This window comes from Myotis daubentonii, chromosome 16 (genome assembly GCF_963259705.1).
Source record: "Myotis daubentonii chromosome 16, mMyoDau2.1, whole genome shotgun sequence".
Classification (NCBI taxonomy): Eukaryota; Metazoa; Chordata; class Mammalia; order Chiroptera; family Vespertilionidae; genus Myotis; species Myotis daubentonii.
In genome coordinates, this window is record NC_081855.1 from 42927916 (window position 1) to 42951085 (window position 23170).

Genomic DNA, 23170 nt, shown 5'->3' on the forward strand with positions numbered 1-23170 from the left:
ATGTGAGCAGTCCACATACCAATCGTTTGGAAACTCACAAAGCAATAGTAAGAGCCACGGGTTTTGTTCTAGCTCTGCCACCACAGGCAACAGTGGTACTCTCAACAGGTCCCTCACCCAGGTGGAGCTCTTCCTATAAAATGAGTGGTTTTCAAATTATAGTCAAAGAAATTCCTCAGGGCTCCAGGGAAGAGGTGGGGATGAGACCTGTGAGAGACAAGAGGGTAGGGCTCTGATGCCCCTACCCCATCCCTGCCCAAATGTGTTGGTTTTTTTTTAAATATTAGCCTTACTTAAAATGCCATCTAAACAGACTTCTAAAACCAAGTTGAAACCTCTGGAAATCATCTAATCCAATCTCATCTCCAGATTTAACTATCTCAGGACCAACCTAACATTTATATTAATATTCACACAGCACCTTCTAAGAATTAGGCATTTTAAATATCTTATTTAACCCTTAATACCAATTCTAGGAGATGGGTATTAGTTCCATATTTAAGATTCAGACGGGTGAAATGACTTATCTACAGTCAAAGTGAGGAAATAAAGATGTGAGCCCTGGCCAGTGTGGCTCAGTTGGTTGGGGTGTCATCCTGTAATCCAAAGGTTGTGGGTTCGATCTCTGATCTGTGAACATGTTAGAAGCAGCCGATTGATGTTTCTCACATCCATGTTTCTCTCCTTTCCTCTCTCTAAAAATCAATTTTAATATATATATATTTTTAAAAGATGTAAGGATGTGAACCCAACTATTTGACTCCAAAGCCCTTGTTCTTCTACACCTCACTGCCTGTCTTTCCTACCATACTAACTCTCTCTTAAATTGCTTAAAGTTCCCACACATGACTTCATAAACTAAAACAAAAGTCAAAAGTGCTTCCTGCCGAAACCGGTTTGGCTCAGTGGATAGAGCATCGGCCTGCGGACTGAAAGGTCCCAGGTTCGATTCCGGTCAAGGGCATGTACCTGGGTTGCGGGCACATCCCCAGTGGGAGATGTGCAGGAGGCAGCTGATCGATGTTTCTCTCTCATCGATGTTTCTAACTCTCTGTCTCTCTCCCTTCCTCTCTGTAAAAAATCAATAAAATATATTAAAAAAAAAAAAAAAAGTGCTTCCTACCAGAAACAGTGCTGTCTCCCAGGGACCGATAGGGCGGAAGTGGTAACACATGAGACAGAGTGCTTCCCCTGGGCTTGCTATTTCCCACTGATCACTTTCACTCCTTTAATCGTACCTCTTAGGTTCTCTAGATCTTACAAGGCCTCTTTTCTCTCTTTTACCTTCTCCAGAAGTTTACATTTTGGTGCATACTAACTCAAAGGCATGGTACTTCAAATGGTTCTATGCATGTACCCAGCCTCTTTATTCTGCTACTCCACTTACCCACAACTCCCAACCCTGGATGCCCTTCTTAAATTACACACTCTGTACCGTATTTCTGGATGAATTCTCAAGGAGTGGAGAGAGGGTTAAGAGTAGAAAGCAAAGAAACTAAATGGAAAAGTCAAACCAAACACACATACTCTCCGATTCTCTCCGTCTGGGGCCTCTAAAGCATACACAAACCCGAGACATGAGTGATGGTTAAAAAAATTTGGGTTTTTATTGTTTTTTGCTAAACAATACTAAAAAAAATTTCATTTTGAAGGCAGGGCTTGAATTATTTAATTTTGATCCATTTATTTAATTAAAAAAAAAAAGGAAGGGGAAAGAGATCATGGCCAAAAAAATAGTAGTTAACCCCCACCCCACCCCCAAAGCTCTAGCCAGTCACATGAGCATCACCCACATCCCACTCAGTGCCCGATACTCAGCCTGTGGCACACTCTGCCCCATTGGGTGGCCCTGAAGGCATGGGACAACAGGTGCCAGTTTTGGCTCTCAGCAGGTTATCAAACCAGACAAACTGGTGGGCTAAAGTCCAGAATTCTTTTCAGGTTTTCTGCCCAATGGCTGAGCACATACAAACTATCATAAGCTTGTAAAATTTAAAGGGAGTGGGCATGGGCAGAAGAGAAGGAGGTTGTCAGAAGAGAAACTATAGGCAACCCAAGCTTTCTCCTGGGCTGCTGACTCTGGATACACACTTAAAGAGAGGTGGAGATCGGTGGACTCCAGGTTTCTGATAAAAGAGTATCATCCCTCAAGGAGGAGCCGAATGTGCCATGCAAAATAGTTCTGCAGAGGACACTGGAGAAAAGGGCAGCTGACGCTCTCATGTAGGAGACAGGAGAGTAGTGAGGAGGTTCTTCTAGTACCATGAAGTAAGACAAAAGGCAGAAGGAGAATCCTGAGGTTTCAGCCAAATGTGAGACTGGAACACACACAAAGACTAAAAGCCATCAGGAACCCTCAAAGCCAACTCCCATCTGCACACACGGGCTCTACAAGTGCTGCCGGAAATTCTTGCTGTGAACTAAGCCAAGTTAGTTGCCTGGCTATGGATGGTGGGGAGGGCAATACATTTTTATTTTCAGAGGGATGAGGTGGGAAGAGTGGCCATGATCTAGTAAAAAGAGACCTGCAAGAAGCAGAAAATATTTAGAGAACATTTTAATATATATTTTCATATATATATTTAAAGTTAAGAAAAATAAAACTAATTCAAGCCATGCCCTGTGCAAAAAAAGAAAAAGAAAAAAAAGGGGGGGGGATTTAAAGTGAGACCTCTGTCTGCTGTTCTCAACTTCAGTATCACAGTCAGCTTGTTACTTTTATTTTGGAAGATGTAAAAGTTTCTTTCAATCATTCACAAGGTAAGTGTAGCCACTTATAAAAACAGAATGACAGGGACAGACTAGGAAATGAAAGTCAGAGGTGAAAGGGTAGAGCCAGAAAGAAATGTTCAAAAAATAAATTTAACAAGGTGACTGTTCCAGAAGGGAGCTGTGAAAAGGACATGGTGGACCAAAGTCTGTTAGTCAAGTAATGATTCAACTTTTAAATTATTCTCTTGTTCTTTTTGTTGGGTGTTTTGTTTGTTCAAGTCTAAGATTTAGAAACGCTGACCCTCTGTTAACAAGAGCCAACAGGAAATATAGGATCCCTTCCCTCCCCCGGCCTGCCTCCGCTGAAGCCGCCACCATCGCCTCCTTGGCTGGATGCTGGAAGAGTCCTCCATGTATGTGGACTCAGGATGACAGGGCAGCCTCCTTCTGTGGTTGTTGGGCTTGTGAACGCTGCAGTATCTTTTGGCTTTCCACATCTCTAAAATGTTTTTCAACCTGAAAGAGACCAGTCAGCCTAGGTCAGAAAAGGAGTTCGGCACACAAGGCCTCTCAAACAGTCCACTCCAGGTTTCGACAGCCCCCTCCTGGCTGACCAGCCCACAGATCATTCAGGCGCCTTTGCTTTTGCTGTCTGATGGGGGGTCACTTGTTTCAGCCACATTTTTTGCAGCTTCAGCTAAGACTGGCTAAAATAAGATGAATCTATAAACTAAAATAGAAACTGAAAAGAGATTATTACGATCCAAAAATCCCTCTACCCTCTTCAGACAAGTACAGAACAGAAAGCTGGTGGGGAATTAGTCTTAAACTTTTCACATCCACAATGTTGGTCTTTCAATGCTGTTTGTTTTTATAAATGCTACAACTCAATCTAAAAAGTCAGGTGACATATGCAGGGTCAGAGACGCCAATGGCAACTGATTTATACCAACCAGCCCTTCTGGGAAGAACCCTGCCTGAGGTGAGAGGAACTGCTCAGGCCAATATCATGCAATTCCCAAAAGCCACACAATAAAAGGACCACACTGCAAATGACCACTTGAGTTATTCCACACTACCCAGTGGTTCCACCCCTGCAGGAGTGTCTAAGCCACAGCTGCAGAGCAGCACACTGCACGGAGGCAAGGTGGCAAAGCAGGCCTATTCACAAGGTGGCTGTGTCAGAGGAGGCAGGACTTGCAGCACTGTCCTGCCCTGATGCTGGAGGGTGAAGGCCAAGGAATCATTCTCTACTTCAAGTTTCATGGCTCCTTTATACTTACTATTTTGCGTACATGGCTCAGTGCACTCCCCTCTTTGCCTTTACAGTTTTCCACTTGATATGGGGGTGTAATAACAACTTCTTCCATGACTATGATGTTTTTTTCTTGCCATTTACAATCTTTAATGCTGGAAGGGAGAGAGAACAGTTACCTCTTGCAGGCATCCCACACCTCCTGCTGACCCCAAGTTCCCAGCTCACCACTCAGGCAACACTAGCTGCCAGCAGCCCATGGGGAGGAGTAGCCAGGAAACATTTCCTGGGCATCACTGGCTGGGAACAGCAAGGAAACGGATGCACATGTACTCAGAGGAGGACCCAGAAGAGTTGCTCTGCAGCATTAGGGACCCGGAAACCCATAAAAAACTTAGTGGCAGCCCCAGAAGTCCAAGCCAAATTGAGTTCAGCTAGGCTCAGGCCACTAGATTCAACCTGGTAAATTTTTTATATAAAAGGTCAGATAGCAAATTTTTAAGCTTTGCAGGCCATACAATCTCTGTCACTGTTCCACAAAAGCAGCCACAGATGATATATAAACAAATAAGCAGAGTTGGCCTGCTGGCTGTAGTTTGCCAGCCTTTGGCCGAGGGGGAAATGGCACCTTTAGGAAGACAGAACAAATTCCCCACCGTGTTGTGATCTGTACTCTGCCCACCACCTACAATGGAAGCTGCTCCTCAAAATGGTCCTTCTCAATTATCAGACAGCTGGGCACTTGCTAGACTGGGAAGACCCATTCCAGTTCACACTTTGGGAGACCCAGGACAGCTGATACTACTAAGAGAATTCCTTCACATACCTGTAAATGTTCAGAGACTCACACCATGGACTCAAACAGCTCTGATGCCAGCTGCCATCTGTGCACCAGACCCAGGTGGTTAAATAGGGTAACAGAAGGCAGCAGGGGGGGGAGGAGTGTCAAATGTTCAGTTTTTCAGCAACTAGGGAAGCAGTGGAGTCAAATGACTTCTGCTGTGACAAAATGTCTTTTAGAAGGTGGTGATAAAGTGGCCTTCTGCTCTCCCTAACTCCCTGTGTTCACCCCAATGTACCAATGGGACGGCCAAAAGAGAGAGAACTTTTCCTTAATAAAACTGCATAAGCTGCCCTGCCCGGTTTGGCTCATTGGGTAGAGCGTCGGCCTAGGGGCTCAAGGGTCTCAGGTTCGATTCCGGTCAAGGGCATGTACCTTGGTTTGGGGCACATCCCTAGTGGGGAGTGTGCAGGAGGCAGCTGATAGATGTTTCTCTCTCATCGATGTTTCTAACTCTCTATCCCTCTTCCCTCCTCCCTGTAAAAAATCAATAAAATATATATATTTTAAAAAAAAACTGCATAAGCTTTTAGAGAAAGGTACAAGATAAAATAATAAAAGACAAATAGAACACTAGTTCTAAATTATGGAATACTAGGTATGGAAGGGACCCTTAGGGATAACCTAATCGAAAACTAAGTCTTACAGATGAAGAAACTGAAGCCCAGAGAAGACAATTTGTCCGCAATTACACCATTTTTCTCTATGGAAAAGCAACAAGTACCCATATCCCTGGATGTCGAGGTATTGCCAACACACTACCCAGCTTCCCTGGTTACTTTCAGGAACACAACTACCTGAAAGTCAGCCACCAGACAGCACAGCCAGGCAGCATCACCCCCGGGACAAGGGATCGCTATGCTCCCCCAACTCACGTCTTGTGAATGGTCTGGAAGAGCTGCTGGCCCTCTAGGGAGACACCAGCGCTGATTGCATAGGCCTGGCTCAGCTTCTCCTCCTTCTCTGTCCGTGCTTTGCTGGCAAGCTAAAGTGGGGGAGAGGAAAGAGACTCAGAAAAGCATTCACCTTCATTCTTCCCAACTGTCAAGCCAAAATTGAGGAAAGGAGGCCGGAAAAGACAGGTTTGGGTAGATTCAGTTTTCTCAGAGATCAAAAGTGAAACAAATACACACAATATACCTGAATAATTAATGCTTTTCCTGGCAGACATTCCTTCCTCCCAATATTTTGAATGTCTACCATGTGCCAGACATTCACTATGTTAAGCTAGAGATACAGCATTGAAGGGAGGGAGTAGAGATAAGACTATAAACAAAAATATAAACCAGGTTAACTTTACACAGTGGTTAAGTGCTAGGAAGGAAACAGAGCAGGGTAATGTGATAGAGTATGATTGTGGAGCTACCTGATGGGAAAGTGGCAGGCAGAGTTAAAAGGTAATACAAACATTTTTACGGAAGGAGAGAATTAAGAACAGTTATCAGCTACTGTGCTAGAGCCTCGGGTTTGAAATTAATGTCTCACCCTGCCTCTGAGTTTCAGAGACTATCTGAGGGAGGAGGGGAACTGAGCACAAAAGACTACCTTTCCAGCACCATTATCTATGCTCATACAGGGAACCAAGACTCAAGTAAACCTAACCCTGGATATTGTCCATCTTCAGCTTGAGCTGAAGAGCGATCCTGCTCTTTAGAAAAAGGGCCAGCATTTTACTTCATGTCAGTCCTTAACTGCCATCTAGTGAAACAATCACAAACTGATCAAACAAAATTCTACTAAAACATAGGAAATTCCTCCGAACAGGGGCGGGGCCCCTGTCGATCCTGTTGCTCCTCTAATACATTTTTTACCCCCACCCCACAATATTGGTTGCTAGAGACTTGGAGTACAAATCTGTTTGAGTATAAGACAAAATAAACACGCTGGGCAAGATGGTTAAAACAAACAAAAGACAGATAATGCATCTGAAAGTCAAATGAATTGGAGATTTTCAGACACATGAACAGCTTAGTATATTGACGCTACAGCACATTAAAAACATGTGCAAACACACAATTTGTCCTGACACACTAGCTCCTTAAATACAAAGAGAGGTAATCATACCAGCACATTCGCAAAGTACCTAGATGCTTGGAATTCTTAAACATCTGTATTCTGTTTTAACAGTGACCCTTCAAACCATAAACCAAATATTGTTCTACTGGCAGAAAGTAAGCAAAGTATCTAACTTTTTGCTGGTAAAATGAAGCACTTTATTGAGGCATGGGTTTGACTATGAAGATGAGAACAGGAGGCCTTCAACTGGATTATGAGGAACTGGGGAGTCTCATCCCTGCATCTGAGCTTCAGAGACTGGCTGAGGAAGGAGGGGAAGTGAGCACAGAAGAGCAAACTCAGAAACACTATTATCTCAGTCTCCCTAAGTCCAAGAGGGAAGAAAAGCCAAGACTGCAGTGATCTGAAGCCGGAGCTCCGCTTTCACATGGTCCCCAGGACATGGAGGACAGACAGCAGCAGTAAATAATCTTCTAAGCCCAGTCCTGCCATTTGGCCCCACCAAGCTACAACTTCACAAAGAAATAAATGCACAGGGCTGACAGCAATCCTGATAGTGACATCCCGCCTGCAGCAAGAAAGCACCAGTTCCTATGGAAAGAGAACTCTTGGTGGTATATTTTAAGTAACCACAAGCAAAGTTTATTCAGTCACCAAGAAAACCCTGGTAACAGGAGTTTTCTTGAGTCTCACTTTCCCAACAACCCTGTAGAAAATCGGAAATCTCCAAGGAAAGAAGGAAAATCAGAAGGGCAGCAGAGCTTCCCTGGATTAACCGAGCTCCTGCAGAGCTCCTGGGAAGAAGCGCCCGGTGGTCAGGCAGGTGTTTACCCCATGAGCATGCAGGAGGATCTCACTTTGAGGTCTTTTTAAAAATGCTTATCCCTGAAAACCAAAGCATCTCCCAATGTTGGGTCAAACTAAGCCGCTCCTACAGAGCTTATGATAATTAGATAGTCTGGGTACTCAAAGTAAAATATCCTTGCCACCTCCATAGGAGGTTAAAAACATAACATCACCCATTCAGTAAGAGAGGAGTTGGCTCAGAGAAACCAGGCATTTATGCAGAATGTTTAAAAATAGAACTCATAGCCTTAGCTGGTTTGCCTCAGTGGATAAAGCATCGGCCTGCGGACTGAAGGGTCCAGGTTCGATTCTGGTCAAGGGCACATGCCTGTGTTGCAGGCTCGATCCCCAGTAGGGGATGTGCAGGAGGCAGCTGATCAATGATTCTCTCTTATCATTGATGTTTCTATCTCTCTCTCCCTCTCCCTCATATATAATTAATAAAAAATATATCTATCTATCCCTCCCTCTCCCTCATATATAATAAATAAATATATATATTTTTAAAAAGAATAGAACTCATAAATCAAGCTAAAAGAACACAGGGAGGGGAGCCACTTTTTGGTAGAGGCAGAATAAAATGGATATACATTTCAGCCAGAAGTGATTAATTTGGACAGCCTGGATAGCAGCAACACAATGGTTACAGAACAATTATTTCAAAATACACACGCACCCCAAAATACCAGTTGCACAATCTCTTCTAAAAGCTCTGAAAGCAAAGGAGAAAAGATGATTCTCCATGTCAACTCTAGTGCAAACAGATCCCAAATGCTACATGACATGAGAGCCTTGGAAAAGTCAGCAGAAATCAGTGTAAGTTGACTGTATTTAAATTTGCTCCGATATCCTCTACCTGTACCTACATTTGTGCTTTGGGCAGACTGGACTCACAGCAAACCCTGAAAACTCCAGTTGTCAGTTTACAGACTATATTTTCATGGCAATGTGAAAAATGATTCTATCTGATATTCAACAGATCAGCTTTAACCAGGAAGTTGTACGGGGTAAATTTCTCCCACAGAGGGCCCCATAAACTAGGCACGAGGAAGATTGTCCTCACAAAAAGAATCTAAAAGTGTTTCTTCTCAAAACTGGGAATAAGAGCAGAGGGAGATTACTTTGTTCTTTTATGACATGTTCCTAAAAACTGATGAGAAATGTGGATAAGCTTCCTTTGGTAAAGCAAGTGGCTATCACTCTACCCTCATTAGCTGTTATACAGATCTAAATTTCCCCACATCATATTTTTGGAAATTAACACCTATCTGTATAAGGTTCACTTATTCTAAGTTAATAAGTATATGGTCATTGTCAAACTGCTAGAGGGAACCAATAAGCTGCCCTTAGTAGAGAAGGTGGGAGGGTCATCAGGACCCACCTTAGCTTGGAAAGGTGGGTCAGTCACGAGGACTACAATTTTCCCCCCCTCACCTGAGGATATGTTTTATTGATTCTTTTTTTGAGAGAGGATGGAAGAGGGAGGGAAGGAGGAAGGGAAAGAGAAACATTGATTGGCTGCTTCTCATACATGCCCCGGGGGGCCAACCCCCCCCCCCCAACCGGATATGTGCCCTGACCGGGAACTGAACCCATCACCATCACCGTTTGGTGTACGGGACGACGTTCCAACCGAGACACACTAAACAGGGCAGGATGACAATTTTTTAAATTCAATGGCTAGCACCATACTACATTCAGTTTCAATGCAAATATGTAGGCTGCTGGCCTCTCCCAATCAAAACTGAAGCACTATGTGGTTAGAATCTCTAAGAATATTAAAAGCACCAACTTTAAGAGTACACTGGTTCAGGCAAACGGAGAAACACAAACCTACAAAGATTTGTTACTAATGTGCATGCAGATGAATTGAAACGACTGCACAAGACAACTTGTACTTACCTGCCTCTCTATTTTGTGTTCCCCAGTAAAAAGTTATTCCTAGTCTACTAACCTGTGCTTCTTCCAGTGACCATTTTACATATAGCACCTTGATGTGGGCAATGGAGATAAGTGCATGAACTTGATATCAAAGCACATTAATATTAAAAGGCTTCTAGTCATGCCTGCTGTTGGCTACCCCTGGAGTCAATGAATTAATGAACACCAACGGAACACATCTCTTCCTGCACTCAGTGACATGAAGAGGAAGCAGACACAACAAAATCCAAACAATATACACTTCATCTTGTTATTTAGTAACCAGCGAGGCCATTTTATTTCCACACATCCAGTCCAGGAGAGCACAGGCGCTGTGGGAAATCCAGGGGGAGTCTTACTGCAAATATTTAGCAGGCTGTGACAGCTGATACAACATGGGAAGGAGAGCCCAGAGAGGAACCTGCTGGATGGGACCTATGGCTCCAATGAGCCACACAGTTTGTCTTCTGTGTGCATTCGGGCCTTCCAACCAGCTGCCCTCACAGAGGGGTTAGGAAGCACTGCAGCTGCTGCCCTGGAACTGCCTGTGCTGCCTGCAACGCTGGTGGGGGCTGAGGGATGGCAGACCAGAGCAGCCAAGAACAACTGTCATCCCAAGGGCCCAATGCTTGCTCCTGCTGTTTCAATTCTGAGGTGCACTCTTGGAAAGCCCTCATTCTCAGCAACAAGCAGTCTCTTAAAGTATTTCTTCCAACCCAGCTGGGTGGTTCAGTTGATTAGAGTGGCCTCATCACATGCACCAAAAAGGTTGTGGGTTCAATCCCTGGTCAGGGTGTGAATGGGAGACAACTGATCGATGTTTGTTTGTTTCTCTCTCAAAATCAATAAACACATCCTCAGGTAAAGATTTTTTTAAAAAAGTATTTATTCCAACTACCAATATCTCCAAGTCTTCTTATTCCCTAACTGTAAGCTCCCGTCTGAAAGTTTCTAATAAAACTATTCTTTACAACCTTGGATAGTTGGGAACTAAAAAATTGAGTACCCCACCTGAAGTTGTGTTCTAGAATACATAAAAATTAATCAAAACATTGAATCAAACACCGAAATGGTGGAGCAAAAAGGCCTGGTAGTGAACACGAAAATTCTAAGAGCTAAACTTGTTGAACAAGAGTTTACTCCACAGTAGGCACCAAGCTACCCACTTGGCATGTATTCAGCATTTTATCTGCACAACAATCCTATGAAATGGGGACTAAAATTACTCCTACCAAACAGATGGAGAAACTAGGCACAGCTGTTAAGAACTTGCCCAAGTTTACCAAGCTACAAGTGGGAAAGTGGATTTGAAGCCAGTCTGATTCTGGAGGCTGTGTTCTTAACCCTGCACTACACTCAAACAGTTCCACCTAAGAGAAACAAGCCTAAATTATTGTTGAAAATAGTTATAAATTTGAATCAAAAGAAAATATTTTTAAAAGAATAAATATCTTTTTGTTACTGTTGTTAATCCTCACCCGAGGATACTCTTCCATTGACTTTTAGAGAGAATGGAAAGGAGGGGAAGAGACAGAAACATCAATGAGAGAGACACATCGATTGGTTGCCTCCTGCATGTGCCCCAACCAGGGCCAGGGATCAAGCCTTCAACCGAAGTATGTGCCCTTGACTGCAATCAAACCTGGGACCCTTCTGTCCACAGCTGACACTCTATCCACTGAGCCAAACCGGCTAGGGCGAGAATAAACATCTTAAGACTCCGCTGCCATCATCTTTTTATCAGTGGATTCTGGCATTTCCATCAATGTCCCCAGCACAGAACATAATTGTCTGCCTCTCAGTGAAGGGCCTCTCTTTTCTGAAAAGGGCCCCAATCTCACCCTAAACCTCAAGGACATCTTCGTTTCTTTTGTCAAAGGTTAATTCACAGGAATACTTTCAAGAACAGATCCTGTGTAAGAAAGCATTTTAAGTCAATACTGATAGGCATTCCCTAAACAAGCCTAAATTATTGGATCCATCATTTTCTGATGTGCCAAGACTAGAGAAGAGAAGTCAAACAACTCCCCTAGACTAGAATGTTAAGATATGTTGAGTGCTTTTAGGTATGATGAATAGCTCAAATCCAGGGGCTACAGCACCACCTCAATCTCCAGACTTTAACACGGTACTTGTCAAACCAACATATTGCTGCTGTACAATACAGACCAGCCTCTAGTCAGTCAGTATATCCTATAGGCAAAGTTTTAACTTTCACAGGTAGTTTGCCCACAGCCTGTGAGTCATATTCAGCCAACCACCTGTTTTAGTTAAGTTTTATTGGAATGGCCATGCCCATTTATTTACATACTAGAGGCCCAGTGCACAAATTCATGCATGGGTGAGGTCCCTCAGCCAGACCGAAGTCAGGGCAGATCTCTTGCCCAGTCCCAATCTGATCAGGGACTGCCGGCCGGGGGAGGGACCACTGGAGGTTAGCTGGCCACAGGAGGTTGGCTGTGGGCACACACTGACCACCAGGGGGCAGCACCTGCATTGAGCGTCTGCCCCTGGTGATCAGTGCACATCATAGTGACCCATCGAGCAGTTGATCGATCATAACAGTTGCTTAGGCTTTTATATATATAGATTATCTATGGCTGCTTTTGCTACAAAGGCAAAGTTGAGTAGTTGTGACAGATAATGTGTAGTCCACAAAGCCTAAAGTATTTACTATCAGAATCTTTATAGAAAAAGTTTGCTTCCCTATCATAGCACCTTGTTTACACCTCCACAAACACTGATCCTGCCATATTGTTACCATTAAGATAAGTGTTGCTGTCCCTCACTACTCTCAACATGAGATTCTTAAGGGCAAAGGCAGTGTCTTAATCATCCTATATTCCTAGCACCTGGAAGGGAGGGGAAAAGAGGGGGAAAGGTGGATAAAAGGTAAAGAAACCTTGACTGCTAGTGATTCATAGAAGAGTTCTCAGAGGTTAAGTGACTGACACAGGTCACACAATTCATTAGCAGCCCAGTTGTAAAAAGAACCCAGTTCTTCATACTCCCCACATTCTACCACGCCACCATTAGCTCCTGGTGTACTAGGTAGGTCCTTTAAATTTCTAGTTGAAGTGAAATTTGCTTGTCTCTCTAGGATAGTTTCTGGTACTTACCTAAGTTCGTCACAAAATTCCAACCTCCATGCCTATTCTCTGCCAGGGAAATTAAACCAGTTAAATGCCCCCTTAACACTGGAAGAGATACCACTGCTGACCCAACAGTAAAGTCCTTATTTTGATTCGTCTCGGTGTCAAAGAGGTAGAGTGCAGAAGTGGCTGCAACAGCACACCTATGGCACCCAGTGTACTTGAGCTCAGCAATTTGTCTTTTCAGGCAGACAGTAGCTCTTCCCAGATCCCCATAATATCAAGAAAGCTCCCTTCAGAACCAAATCCTTGACCTAATGAGGGAGAGCCCTCAGTACTGAGTCAGCTGGCTGCCATGCACTATAGCCTGAACTTAGTCATGAGCCCTAGAGCACTGTACCCCCAACTATGGCTATCAGTTTGACCCCAAAGTTTGAATGCCACTGAGTGTGACCTGCTTCAAAAGGCTAATGCTTTTTTCAAATGGCAACCATTCTATCTCTCTGACTTGATCTGACAAACACTACTTAACGTGCTCCGTCACTCAGCAGCAATGAACTCTTCCTCTTCACCCCCCATTTGTATCTTCATAATACTTCTGTTAAGGAAAGAGCTGTCTGCTCAAGGCCAGGTGCAAAACTGAGTGGTGGACTCTAACCTGGGACTATGGCCTTGACAACATATTCTAATTAAGTGAACAAACTGGTTATATAGTATAGCTTCTAGAAGCCAGAAAATTTTTATCTAAAAAAAGTCTTGCTTTCGCTAGACAGTAGTTATTTCCCTTCCCACATATACACCTAATACACCCACATTTACACATAAACACCTTCTACCTCCTACCAATATACACATACCTAAACATAAGGTGGCCAAGTCATCTGATTTTCCTTGGAGATGGTAACTCCATATCTCAACACATTAGGGTCAAGATATACGGTCAAGGGCCCAGCTAACAGGATAGATCCATGAATATAGGCCACAATGCAGTGTTTATCAACTACCCCAGGAATTTACTCATACTTGAGGATTAATCCTCAAATAAACAGAAAATCTTAAGATTATGCTAAATCGTTGCTTTGAAAATGGTGGAACTCATACTTCGCTCAGTGTGACATCCTACCTACAGGTAAGGCGCTCATATCCATTTATTTTATTATTATTTTAATGTTGCTGTTAATCCTCACTCGAGGATATTTTTTCCATTAATTTTTAGAGAGAGTGGAAGGGAGGGAGGAAAGCGAGAGAAAGAAACATTGATGTGAGAGAGATACATGGATTGGCTGCCTCCCACATGGGTCCAACCAGGGCAGGGATTGAACCTGCAACCCAAGTACACACCCTTGACCAGGAATCAAACTTCAGTGCATAGGCCAACACTAGCCAGGGCATCATTTCTTTTAAAAGTGAACTTGTGTGTATCTTCTTTCTTTTTTAAATGTTTTTTCATTGATTTCCCAGGGAAGAAGGGAGATCCATCAGCTGCCTCCTGAACTATTGGGGATAGAGCCCACAGCCCTGGCATGCGCCCTGAGGGGGAATTGAATCGTAACCTTCTGGTTCATGGGCTGACGTTCAACCACTGAGGAACACTGTCCAGGGTGTCCATTTCTTTTAAAAGTGAACTTTGTCTCTTCTATTTTCTCAGCCTTACCAAACCCCTCCACTCACTGACCAATCTCCAAATACATTTTTAGCCAAAGGTAGCCAACTCATTCTTCATGACCAGGAACTTAGGATAAGCTCTTTGAATCTCTTTCTGGTTCCATTTGATCATTCACTTTATGTTTGTTTATAAGAGGCTGACAGTTTATCTGTGGATTTCAGTTTTCTATGCTTTGTCTCTTTTCCTGCCTCCCCCAACACACTAATATCTCCTCCAGAAAGTCTTCTCCAACTCAGCAAAGTGAGAAGACTTACATCTCGTTCTATGCACTGGATCCATTTATCGAAACAAATGAATTCATCCACTTGTCGTGGCTGTGTCAAAGAGTTCCTTCCTAAGAGTCTCAGAGGTTGAAAGCATAGCCTCCTAGGTTCTGTGACTGCTCACTCCAACCTCCAGTACTCAGGCAAGTGTTCACTTAACTATGCCACCGCATAACATTGCCCTGGAAATTCAAGTTAATTCTGGACACCACCAAGAGGTCGCCTAAAAAATCTTTTAATTATTAGATATTACATATTAATGGTATCTAATACAACTTTGACTTTTCCCAATTTGAGGTTGGCAAGTTCCAATATCTGAACAAATGTAGATCCAATGCCAGGAAAGACTGACATAGTAATAGCACCAATGTTCTTGGCTGTCTTCCCTTTAACATACTGCTCCCCTTCCCCATCTTGCCCCTTATCCCATAATTAAAGGAACATCAGTTGGCTGCACAAAGCTGATGAGGAAGAATAAAACTAACATCTGCCAAGGCTAGTCAACTTGACCTAATTCCCAAAACAACTCTGAGATAGGTACTAACATCCCATTTTTACGGTGAGCAAACTCATGCTCAGTAAGATTAAGTGGCAAAGAAGTGACTTTAAAAATTTATCTGCTTGGTCCCAATATTCCTTCTACTAGACCACACTGCTCCTGACCACACAACACAGATGTTTCTTAGAAACATTATTTAGGATTACAGATATTTAGGTACTCATTTCATTTCACTAAACTACTCTATAAGCTCCCTAGGCTAAAAACACGGATGTAGAAAAAACAATGGGACTTTGCCATTAAAATATCAGACCAGAGCCGAAACCGGTTTGGCTCAGTGGATAGAGCGTCGGCCTGCGGACTGAAAGCTCCCGGGTTCGATTCCGGTCAAGGGCACGTACCTTGGTTGCGGGCACATCCCCAGTAGGAGATGTGCAGGAGGCGGCTGATCGATGTTTCTCTCTCATCGAAGTTTCTAACTCTCAATCTCTCTCCCTTCCTCTCTGTAAAAAATCAATAAAATATATTTTCAAAATATATATATCAGACCAGAGTTCAAATCCCAGCTCTATTACTTACTAGTTGTATTCCCTTAAGCTAGTGACTCATTCTCTGTTGTTAGGATTGAATGAGATGTCTAACGATTGCTAGTTCAGAGGGTGGCATGTGAAAATATTAGTTCCCACACTACTTACTAGCCATATAACTTTGAACAAGTCACTTAAATGGGTAAGACTATTTTTTCATCTGTTGAAAGGAAAAGAATACACTCTAAAGCTCACACAGTGTGGTTGTGAGGATGAAATGAGATGTCATAAAAAAATTTTCAATAAAAGAAATAAATATGGAAAAGAAATGAGATGTCAAAGTTCTCTGTAAACTTTAGCACTGAAAAACGTAAGGTATGGTCCCCAGCAGAGCTTACCACAATGCCTTGCATAAGAGATTTCAGTAAATGTTTGATAAATGCTACATAAAAGAGAACTCTGTTCATGTTGACATACCCAAATCATCTTTTGAGAGCACTATCAAGCCATGCGCAATCTACCCCCAGAGAACAAGCAGCAAAGTCAATTCAAAGGACCTTAAGAATCACCTTAATTCACCCAACCATGAGGACCCTAGGGCTCTCATCCTCCAGCAATATTTAAGCTTTCCTCGTGACAGAGTAAACTATAAGCTACATGGCAAATAAACTGAACCTCACTTATGATTGGCTTTGGTGTGCTTTTGTACTTTTATTTAAATGCTTTTTTTCTTATAGTCAGAAAATCTGGAACATTTTAAGAGGTACAATGTTACTGTGGAGAAGATAAAAGTGATATTCAAAACTTCCGTTACTGTGGAGAAAATGATATTCAAAACTTCCACCTTCTGCAACTCCACTGTCCTCTTCCAAGCTTCCTCTTACATCCCACTGCTGTGGATAGACATAGGACTTCTTAGCCTGCAGTGAACTGCCAATAGAAAGCAAAACAGGCTCATCTCCAATTGCTAGTTCATACCTTCTCTAGTTGGGCTGGAATTTAGTATTTCCTTTAAAAGGCCTTCTCTTCCATTTCCTGCTGGGTCGGAGTAAACAAATATACAGTTTATATCAACAGGTTTAATTAAACAGAGCAATTACTACGTCAGCAAGATGAGCCAACATGTGATGGATCTTCCACTGGAAGTGGAAGTCACAGGTAGTGCTCCCTAAGCTATGAGCACCAACAGCTTTCTTTTAGGGGTCTCAGGGCACGTTAGTTCTCGTCTAACATGCTTAAACAACCCTCCATTTTAAAAAACCCTAAGTCCATGCTCTTAAATGAACTTTTCATGTCATCTAAGCAACATGCTAACAGCTGCCCAGGTTAGCTGTTTTCAGTAACAGCCCAGCAGGCTCTTCTAATCCTAACTGAATTCAAAAAGGAATCACAAAACAGCTTCAAAGGTTGGTTTCAAGGGAAAGCCAATAGAGCTTACTCATAAACATTTCTACAAATGGAAGAATTAGAAAGAAATCCAAAGACAACCCTCCAACCTCATTTTAGTTTTTAGTTTCTGACTTTTCTTCCCAGCAAACTATTTTTAAGACATGGCAAGGAGGCCACAATGTAAGGAAAGTAAAGATTTATGGTATTCCTCAATCTATTACTTCCTATTTCTTTCTTGAATGAGTAGCTAAACTATTAGTTTACAACAATGTTAGTAAACAACTGAAACTGACCAGCAGAAAGCAAAATCATAAAAGCAAAGATAACCCACAAAGTCAATAACCACAAACTACAGGGGGGGGGGGGCAAAAGCAGATTTACAGTTATGAGTATTCAAAACAATTTATTCTTGTATTATCTTTTTTTAAATTGGGAGATTGGGCAGTTTATTTACAAATAAATAAATATTTTTAAAAATTGATTTCAGAGAGGAAGAGAGAGGGAGAGATTGAAACATCCATGATGAGAGAGAATTATTGATCAGCTGCCTCCTGTACGCCCACACTGGGGACTGAGCCCACAACCCGGACATGTGCCCTGACCAGGAATCGAACCGTGACCTCCTGGTTCATAGTTGGACGTTCAACCACTGGGCCATGCCGGCCAGGCATATTATTATTTATTAACTACTGTATTACTTTCCATAAGAACAACTGTAAACCTACCTCTGCCCCACCCTGTATTTATATTTGAGGTAAAATATATGAGATCTTCTTAACAATCCTACCCATACCACTCCAAGCCTGCTCAGATAATTGGTAGCACTTAATTGGTCACAGAGCAGAAAATAGTATCTTGTAAATTTGAAAAAATCATCTCTCAGGTAATCTTTACTACTCACTAAAGGTCCAGTTATTTAGTGACAGACTTCATATACCATATAAATAAATACTAAAGAATAACTTAAAGCCTATTTCTCTCGACATACTAGCAATAAACTATTTCACTTGAATCTTTTTAAAATCTCTTCAGCTAATAGAAAACCACCCAAAGAGTTCCTATACTCTAGGAGGAGGTACCTGACTAAACCAGGGCTTCAAAAATCATTCTATTTCTAAGAATGGGATGTTACATATACAACAGCCTTTAATATAAAACCTAAGACCCTTTCGAATCTGTCCTCAGCCATCACTAAAAAACATGTGGTACTTCCCTGGAAAGGGAAAGGGAGCTCTGTATCTGAGTAACCGCATTCTGCTGGCCTCAGTTACCCTCTACTGTCTCAACTGCCCGAGTATTCCCTTGCTTTGTTCAATTCTCAGCAAACACACCACATTCCCAAGACAGTCAAGAGAACATACATTATTACAAGACTCCTCTAGAGGGAAAAACTTCCACCACACTAATTCAAGAGACTTAAGGAAAGGCAGCTGCTACTCAAATCAAAAGCCTAACTTATTCCTTCAACGAATATTTATTAAACACCTACTCTGGCAAGGCTCTGTATAGTCAGTGATGAACAAAACAGTATAGTTCCCATCCTGACAAAAGAAAGTTTGGTGAGAGAGAAAAGTAAACAAGTGGTATACAATTATAATTACAAAAAGGCTATGAATAGGCTAACATTAGTCCCAATGTGCCCAGGGCACACTGATCTGTACTTGTCCTAGTGTAAAACAAAAGCAGTCCCCTTTACTCTATGAAATGGAGAGGTTGGACGCTAAAGGCTATGTTACCTTAGCTTGAAGGATAAGGTGCTCTAAGAGAGAATAATGGGAGCAAATTACTTTAGCCTGGGTCATCAAAGACTTCCTAGAAGAGGTGCCATTTAAGTCCTGATGGATAAGGCTCCCGTCACTTTGGAAGTAGTGTTCAAAGGCTACAAGTCTTGGGATAATATTATTAATCAACATGAACTTTGACAGAACTGAAGAGTCAAAAAAGTAATTTGGGGGTTCCCAGAGATCAATTTGTACATCTAAAATTAAAATATCCTAAACTTCTAATTTTGTTTAGACCTCAAAAATTCAAACATAAAGACCAAAATGAAGCTCTAAAGCAGTGGTTTTCAAATTTTTATAGATCATGAATCCCTGAGAATCTGAAGAATATTCATATCTTCACCCAGGACAAACATATACATATTCATGTGTGCACACATACGCAATTTCAGGTTGCACAGGCCACACCCTTACCCAACCCCACCAATTCCAGAAGTTCACTCACAGACTCCAGAGTTTTTTAAAAAGCCCTCTTTCATAAAAGACTAAAGCAAGTTCTCAATTCAATTTCTCTATTTGGGCATTAATATGTTTTTTAAAGTCTTCTGAAGACATCCAGGAATAAAACTAAACATATTTTTTAAAAAGATATCAGAACATGCAATTGTTAAGTCAATGACAAAATGAAAAACAATGGACAATGTGTCTATTTCCAAGAGTCAATGAGACTCAATTTTCCCACCGTTTTTGGAGAACCAGAACTACCCTCAAGTCCTTACCTTACTAACATTGAGTGAAGCTAGGGGAGGTGGGGTTTCTGTTCGGTCATTAATTATTTCCACTTCTGAAACATACTGTAAGTTTATGAGCAAGATGTCTGCATGGTTGGGCTTTCCACTGGAAGAGGGGCATTCTGGTGAAAAAATAAAGTTAAGGAAAACAGGGGCAAGCAGAGCACTGACAACATACCAAAAGGAGCATAAAGAAAACACCAATTTTCACAAGGCCTATGTAAAAGGTGTGCCTCAAGCAAGAGGGGGGAGCCTTCCAAGAAGCACAACTCTCCTCAGGAACTCTCTGCCTGCCACCTTCCTCCTGTGCTACCTCGTCAGCTCACAAGCTTTCCGGAGCCATATACAATGCAAAATTGGAAGCCTCAAAAGGATTTGTCACCTTCTCTCTACCAGAGAGGAGACGCATATGCAGTTTTAATGCCCACACGTACTGTTTGTTTTGAACCGAATGAACCACACAGAAGAGGCAGAGCTCTCTGCTCTTGGTGTAATACTTCTTTTATCTGTACAGTACTCTTATCATTTTTCAGATGTGACATTTCCCATTTTGCAGAGGAGAAAACTATAGCACTAGAAAAGAAGCTGACCCAAGGTGACCCAGCAAGTTAAACCGTTTATTCAATCATTCTCCAACCATTTATTAAGAGCACACTGTATGCCAATTAAAAGCAGAGTAATTCCTCATTCCCAAACCCTTCCAACTAAACCACTAATGTAAAAAGTAAAAAGGTCTTATCTGGTCCAGGTATGAATTCTTGTATTAAAACAAACAAAACAAAACAAAACAAAAAACGTCCTGGCTGGATAGCTCATTTGGTTAGAGTCTCAACTGCATACACCAAAGTTGGTGGTTCAATCCCCAGTCGGGGCACATACAAGAATCAACCAATGAATGCAAAAATAAGTGGACAACAAATCGATGTTTCTCTCTCCTCCCCCCCTTCTCTCTCCCTCTAAAATCGATAATTTTTTTAAAAACTCAACTATTGCCCTGACCTGTTTGGCTCAGTGGATAGAGCGTCGGCCTGCGGACTGAAGGGTCCCGGGTTCGATTCCAGTCAAGGGCACGTACCTTGGTTGCGGGCACATCCCCAGTAGGGGGTGTGCAGGAGGCAGCTGATTGATGTTTCTCTCTCATCCATGTTTCTAACTATCACTCTCCCTTTCTCTCTGAAAAAAAATCAATAAAAAATATATTTTTTTAAAAAGCACATGCAACTATTCTTGCTGCATTAGTGTCAAAGGCCATCTTCCTAAGCTAGAACTCTACGACTAGTGGTAAATGAATTAAAATATTTGCCACTCAAATGCAGCAGACTTAGTAGAAAACCTCCTTTTGAAAGATGCTAGTATAAAGGATTACTCCTCCAAAAAAAAAAAAAAATGCAAATAAACCCACCTGTGGCTCAAATAAAAGACGAAAAGGTGGCACATTTATTACAACCAGGAAGCATTTTGTTTCCAAGACTGAATTTCCTGGAGCAATTCAGAAATCATTTCCACCCCAAAGCAGCAGGCCACCTTTTCCATTCTGTGTACTGCTGCGACTTTCAAAAGGGGAGGCGATTTCTATGGGAAAGCCAGGACTCCATGTGTGCTCGGCTGAGCAGGAGAACACAACTCACTCCTTCACCTGTGACCCACACATCCCTACAGAAGTCCCTGAAAAACGTGTTCCTCTATCTGGGCCAGTGTTCCAATGCAAACCTCCCCCAAACAGCAATTTTCAAATGACTGAGAAGCCTAAAATTGAGCACTCCCTCCCCCGACCATGACACCACGCATACACACACAAACCAGCAAAAAAAAAAAAGAAAAAAAGAAACAAGCCCCCAGCCCCAATTTACATACAAACTCTGCCTTAAGGTTACTTTACCCCCAAACAGGTGAGGCCCATCTAGTCAACACCCCACCGCCTTTCCTTGGACCAAACCCATCAGCAGACACCCCGTCCTCAACTCCATCGTCTTCCCTTGTCCTAAGCAGTTCCTCACTCCACTCACCCCCTCCCCACCCACTCGATTTTATCAGCCCCCCTTCCATCCGGGAACCCCCTCCCACGACCACCTCCTCTCCCGATCACTGTGTCCCCTCTCACAGCGTCCCCACCGAAAAGCCATCCGCGTGCCCAGCACCCCTTCCACCCACCGACTCTCGCGTGGGGCCCAGTTCCCACCAGGGGTGGGAGACAGAGTCCCCCAAGAGGACCGAGGGAGCCCCGAGAGGGGGAGGGGCGCGCAGGGACGTGCGCATGCGCTACGGGCTCCGCGGTGGCCGGTCGCCCCTAGGCCCGGAGAGGGCCCCAGCCTCCGCCGTCGTCCCACCCCCACCCCCCACCACCCCCCACCCCCACGACCACAGACACGCCGGCCCGGCCTCGGGCTCCGCGCAGGGAAGGATACTTAAAGCCAGCATTTTGGACTGGTAGTCGAAAGCTACCACCTCGCCCTGCAGCCGCTGCTCCTGGCACGTCCGGCACGACACCTGGCTCCCAACACTGAAGTACTCGCCCGGAGGAGCCGCCATCTTGGGAGAGCAGCCGCGGCCGGCGGCGGCGGCGGCGGCAGCAGCGGCGAAAGCCGGGCGCCCAGTGAGCGCCGCGACGCGACGCACGGGACGTGCTGACATCACACGCCGAGGCGTGGCCTGGTGCTGGGTGGGGCGGGAGCCTAGGTGAAAGAGGAAGGCAGAAATAAAGGAGACTGAATGGTTATGTACAGTGATTATGATTGTTTCTTTTGCCATTTGTGGTACAATGGTCGCAGGGTCCGTTTTAGAAGTTAGAGACAAATAACCTACTGGAATGAAAAGGGCAAGGAGGAGGGGACTGCCGTCGTCATTATGTGTACACCTGGACACAAGACTTTGATGAATGAACTCTGTATTTTACACGTGAGGAATCCGAGGCCCCAACGACTTAACAGGAAACTTGCCCAGATGATTATACCTAGTTACAAAGTGGTAGTGTAAAGAATACTGGCTATGGAATTAGCTAAACCGGAATCAAAATCCTAGGTCTACCACTTGCTAAATTACATGACCTTGTGCAAATGAAGAGAGTGGAAGGAAGGAAGGGACGAAGGGGGAAGAAGGGAGAAGAGAGAGACAGGAACAGAGAGAAACAATGTGAGAGAGAGACATCGATTGGATGCCTCCCTCATACGCCCCACCAGGTACGTGCCCTTGACCCCGGAATGGAACCAGAGACCCTTCCGGTGTGTGAGCTGACGCTCTAACCACTGAACACACCGGCCAGGGCTCCCACAGCTTTTTAATTCATGAAATTAATGTCTTTCCAAGAAGAACCCAGATTTGCATTCTCGTTTACATTCACTCATCAGAAAACTCTCCAAGAACAAAGTTGCTTGAGGTAGGAAGGAACTGAGGACTCACTTCCACAGCCTCCTCCCTCAACCCCCTGGTGCCTTTATGCAGGGCATTACCTAGAATAGCTGAGATTACAATTTTCTGTATGTGTTTCTCTATAAGATCATTCCTAATTTTGTCGTGGGTGTGTGTCCCCTCTTCCAACACACTATCTCATGGTTTTGGAAAGCAAGAGGATGCAAGGAGGTGGGGCAAGACAAACGTAGACGTGGAATTATGAAGTAGTACTGTGTGTAAGCATT

At 43.3% G+C, this 23170-nt stretch overlaps 1 protein-coding gene across 1 annotated transcript; it reads right to left on the reverse strand.

Moving 5' to 3' along the window:
• Positions 1–1582: 1582 nt before the first annotated feature.
• Positions 1583–22152, reverse strand: LSM12 (LSM12 homolog). The gene is made up of 5 exons (XM_059670347.1): positions 21944–22152; positions 19527–19660; positions 5684–5793; positions 3996–4122; positions 1583–3228 (listed from the first exon to the last, which is right to left on the reverse strand). The coding sequence occupies exons 1-5, from the start codon at positions 22065–22067 to the stop codon at positions 3136–3138; spliced, it is 588 nt and encodes a 195-aa protein (XP_059526330.1). The 5' UTR covers positions 22068–22152; the 3' UTR covers positions 1583–3135.
• Positions 22153–23170: the final 1018 nt, after the last annotated feature.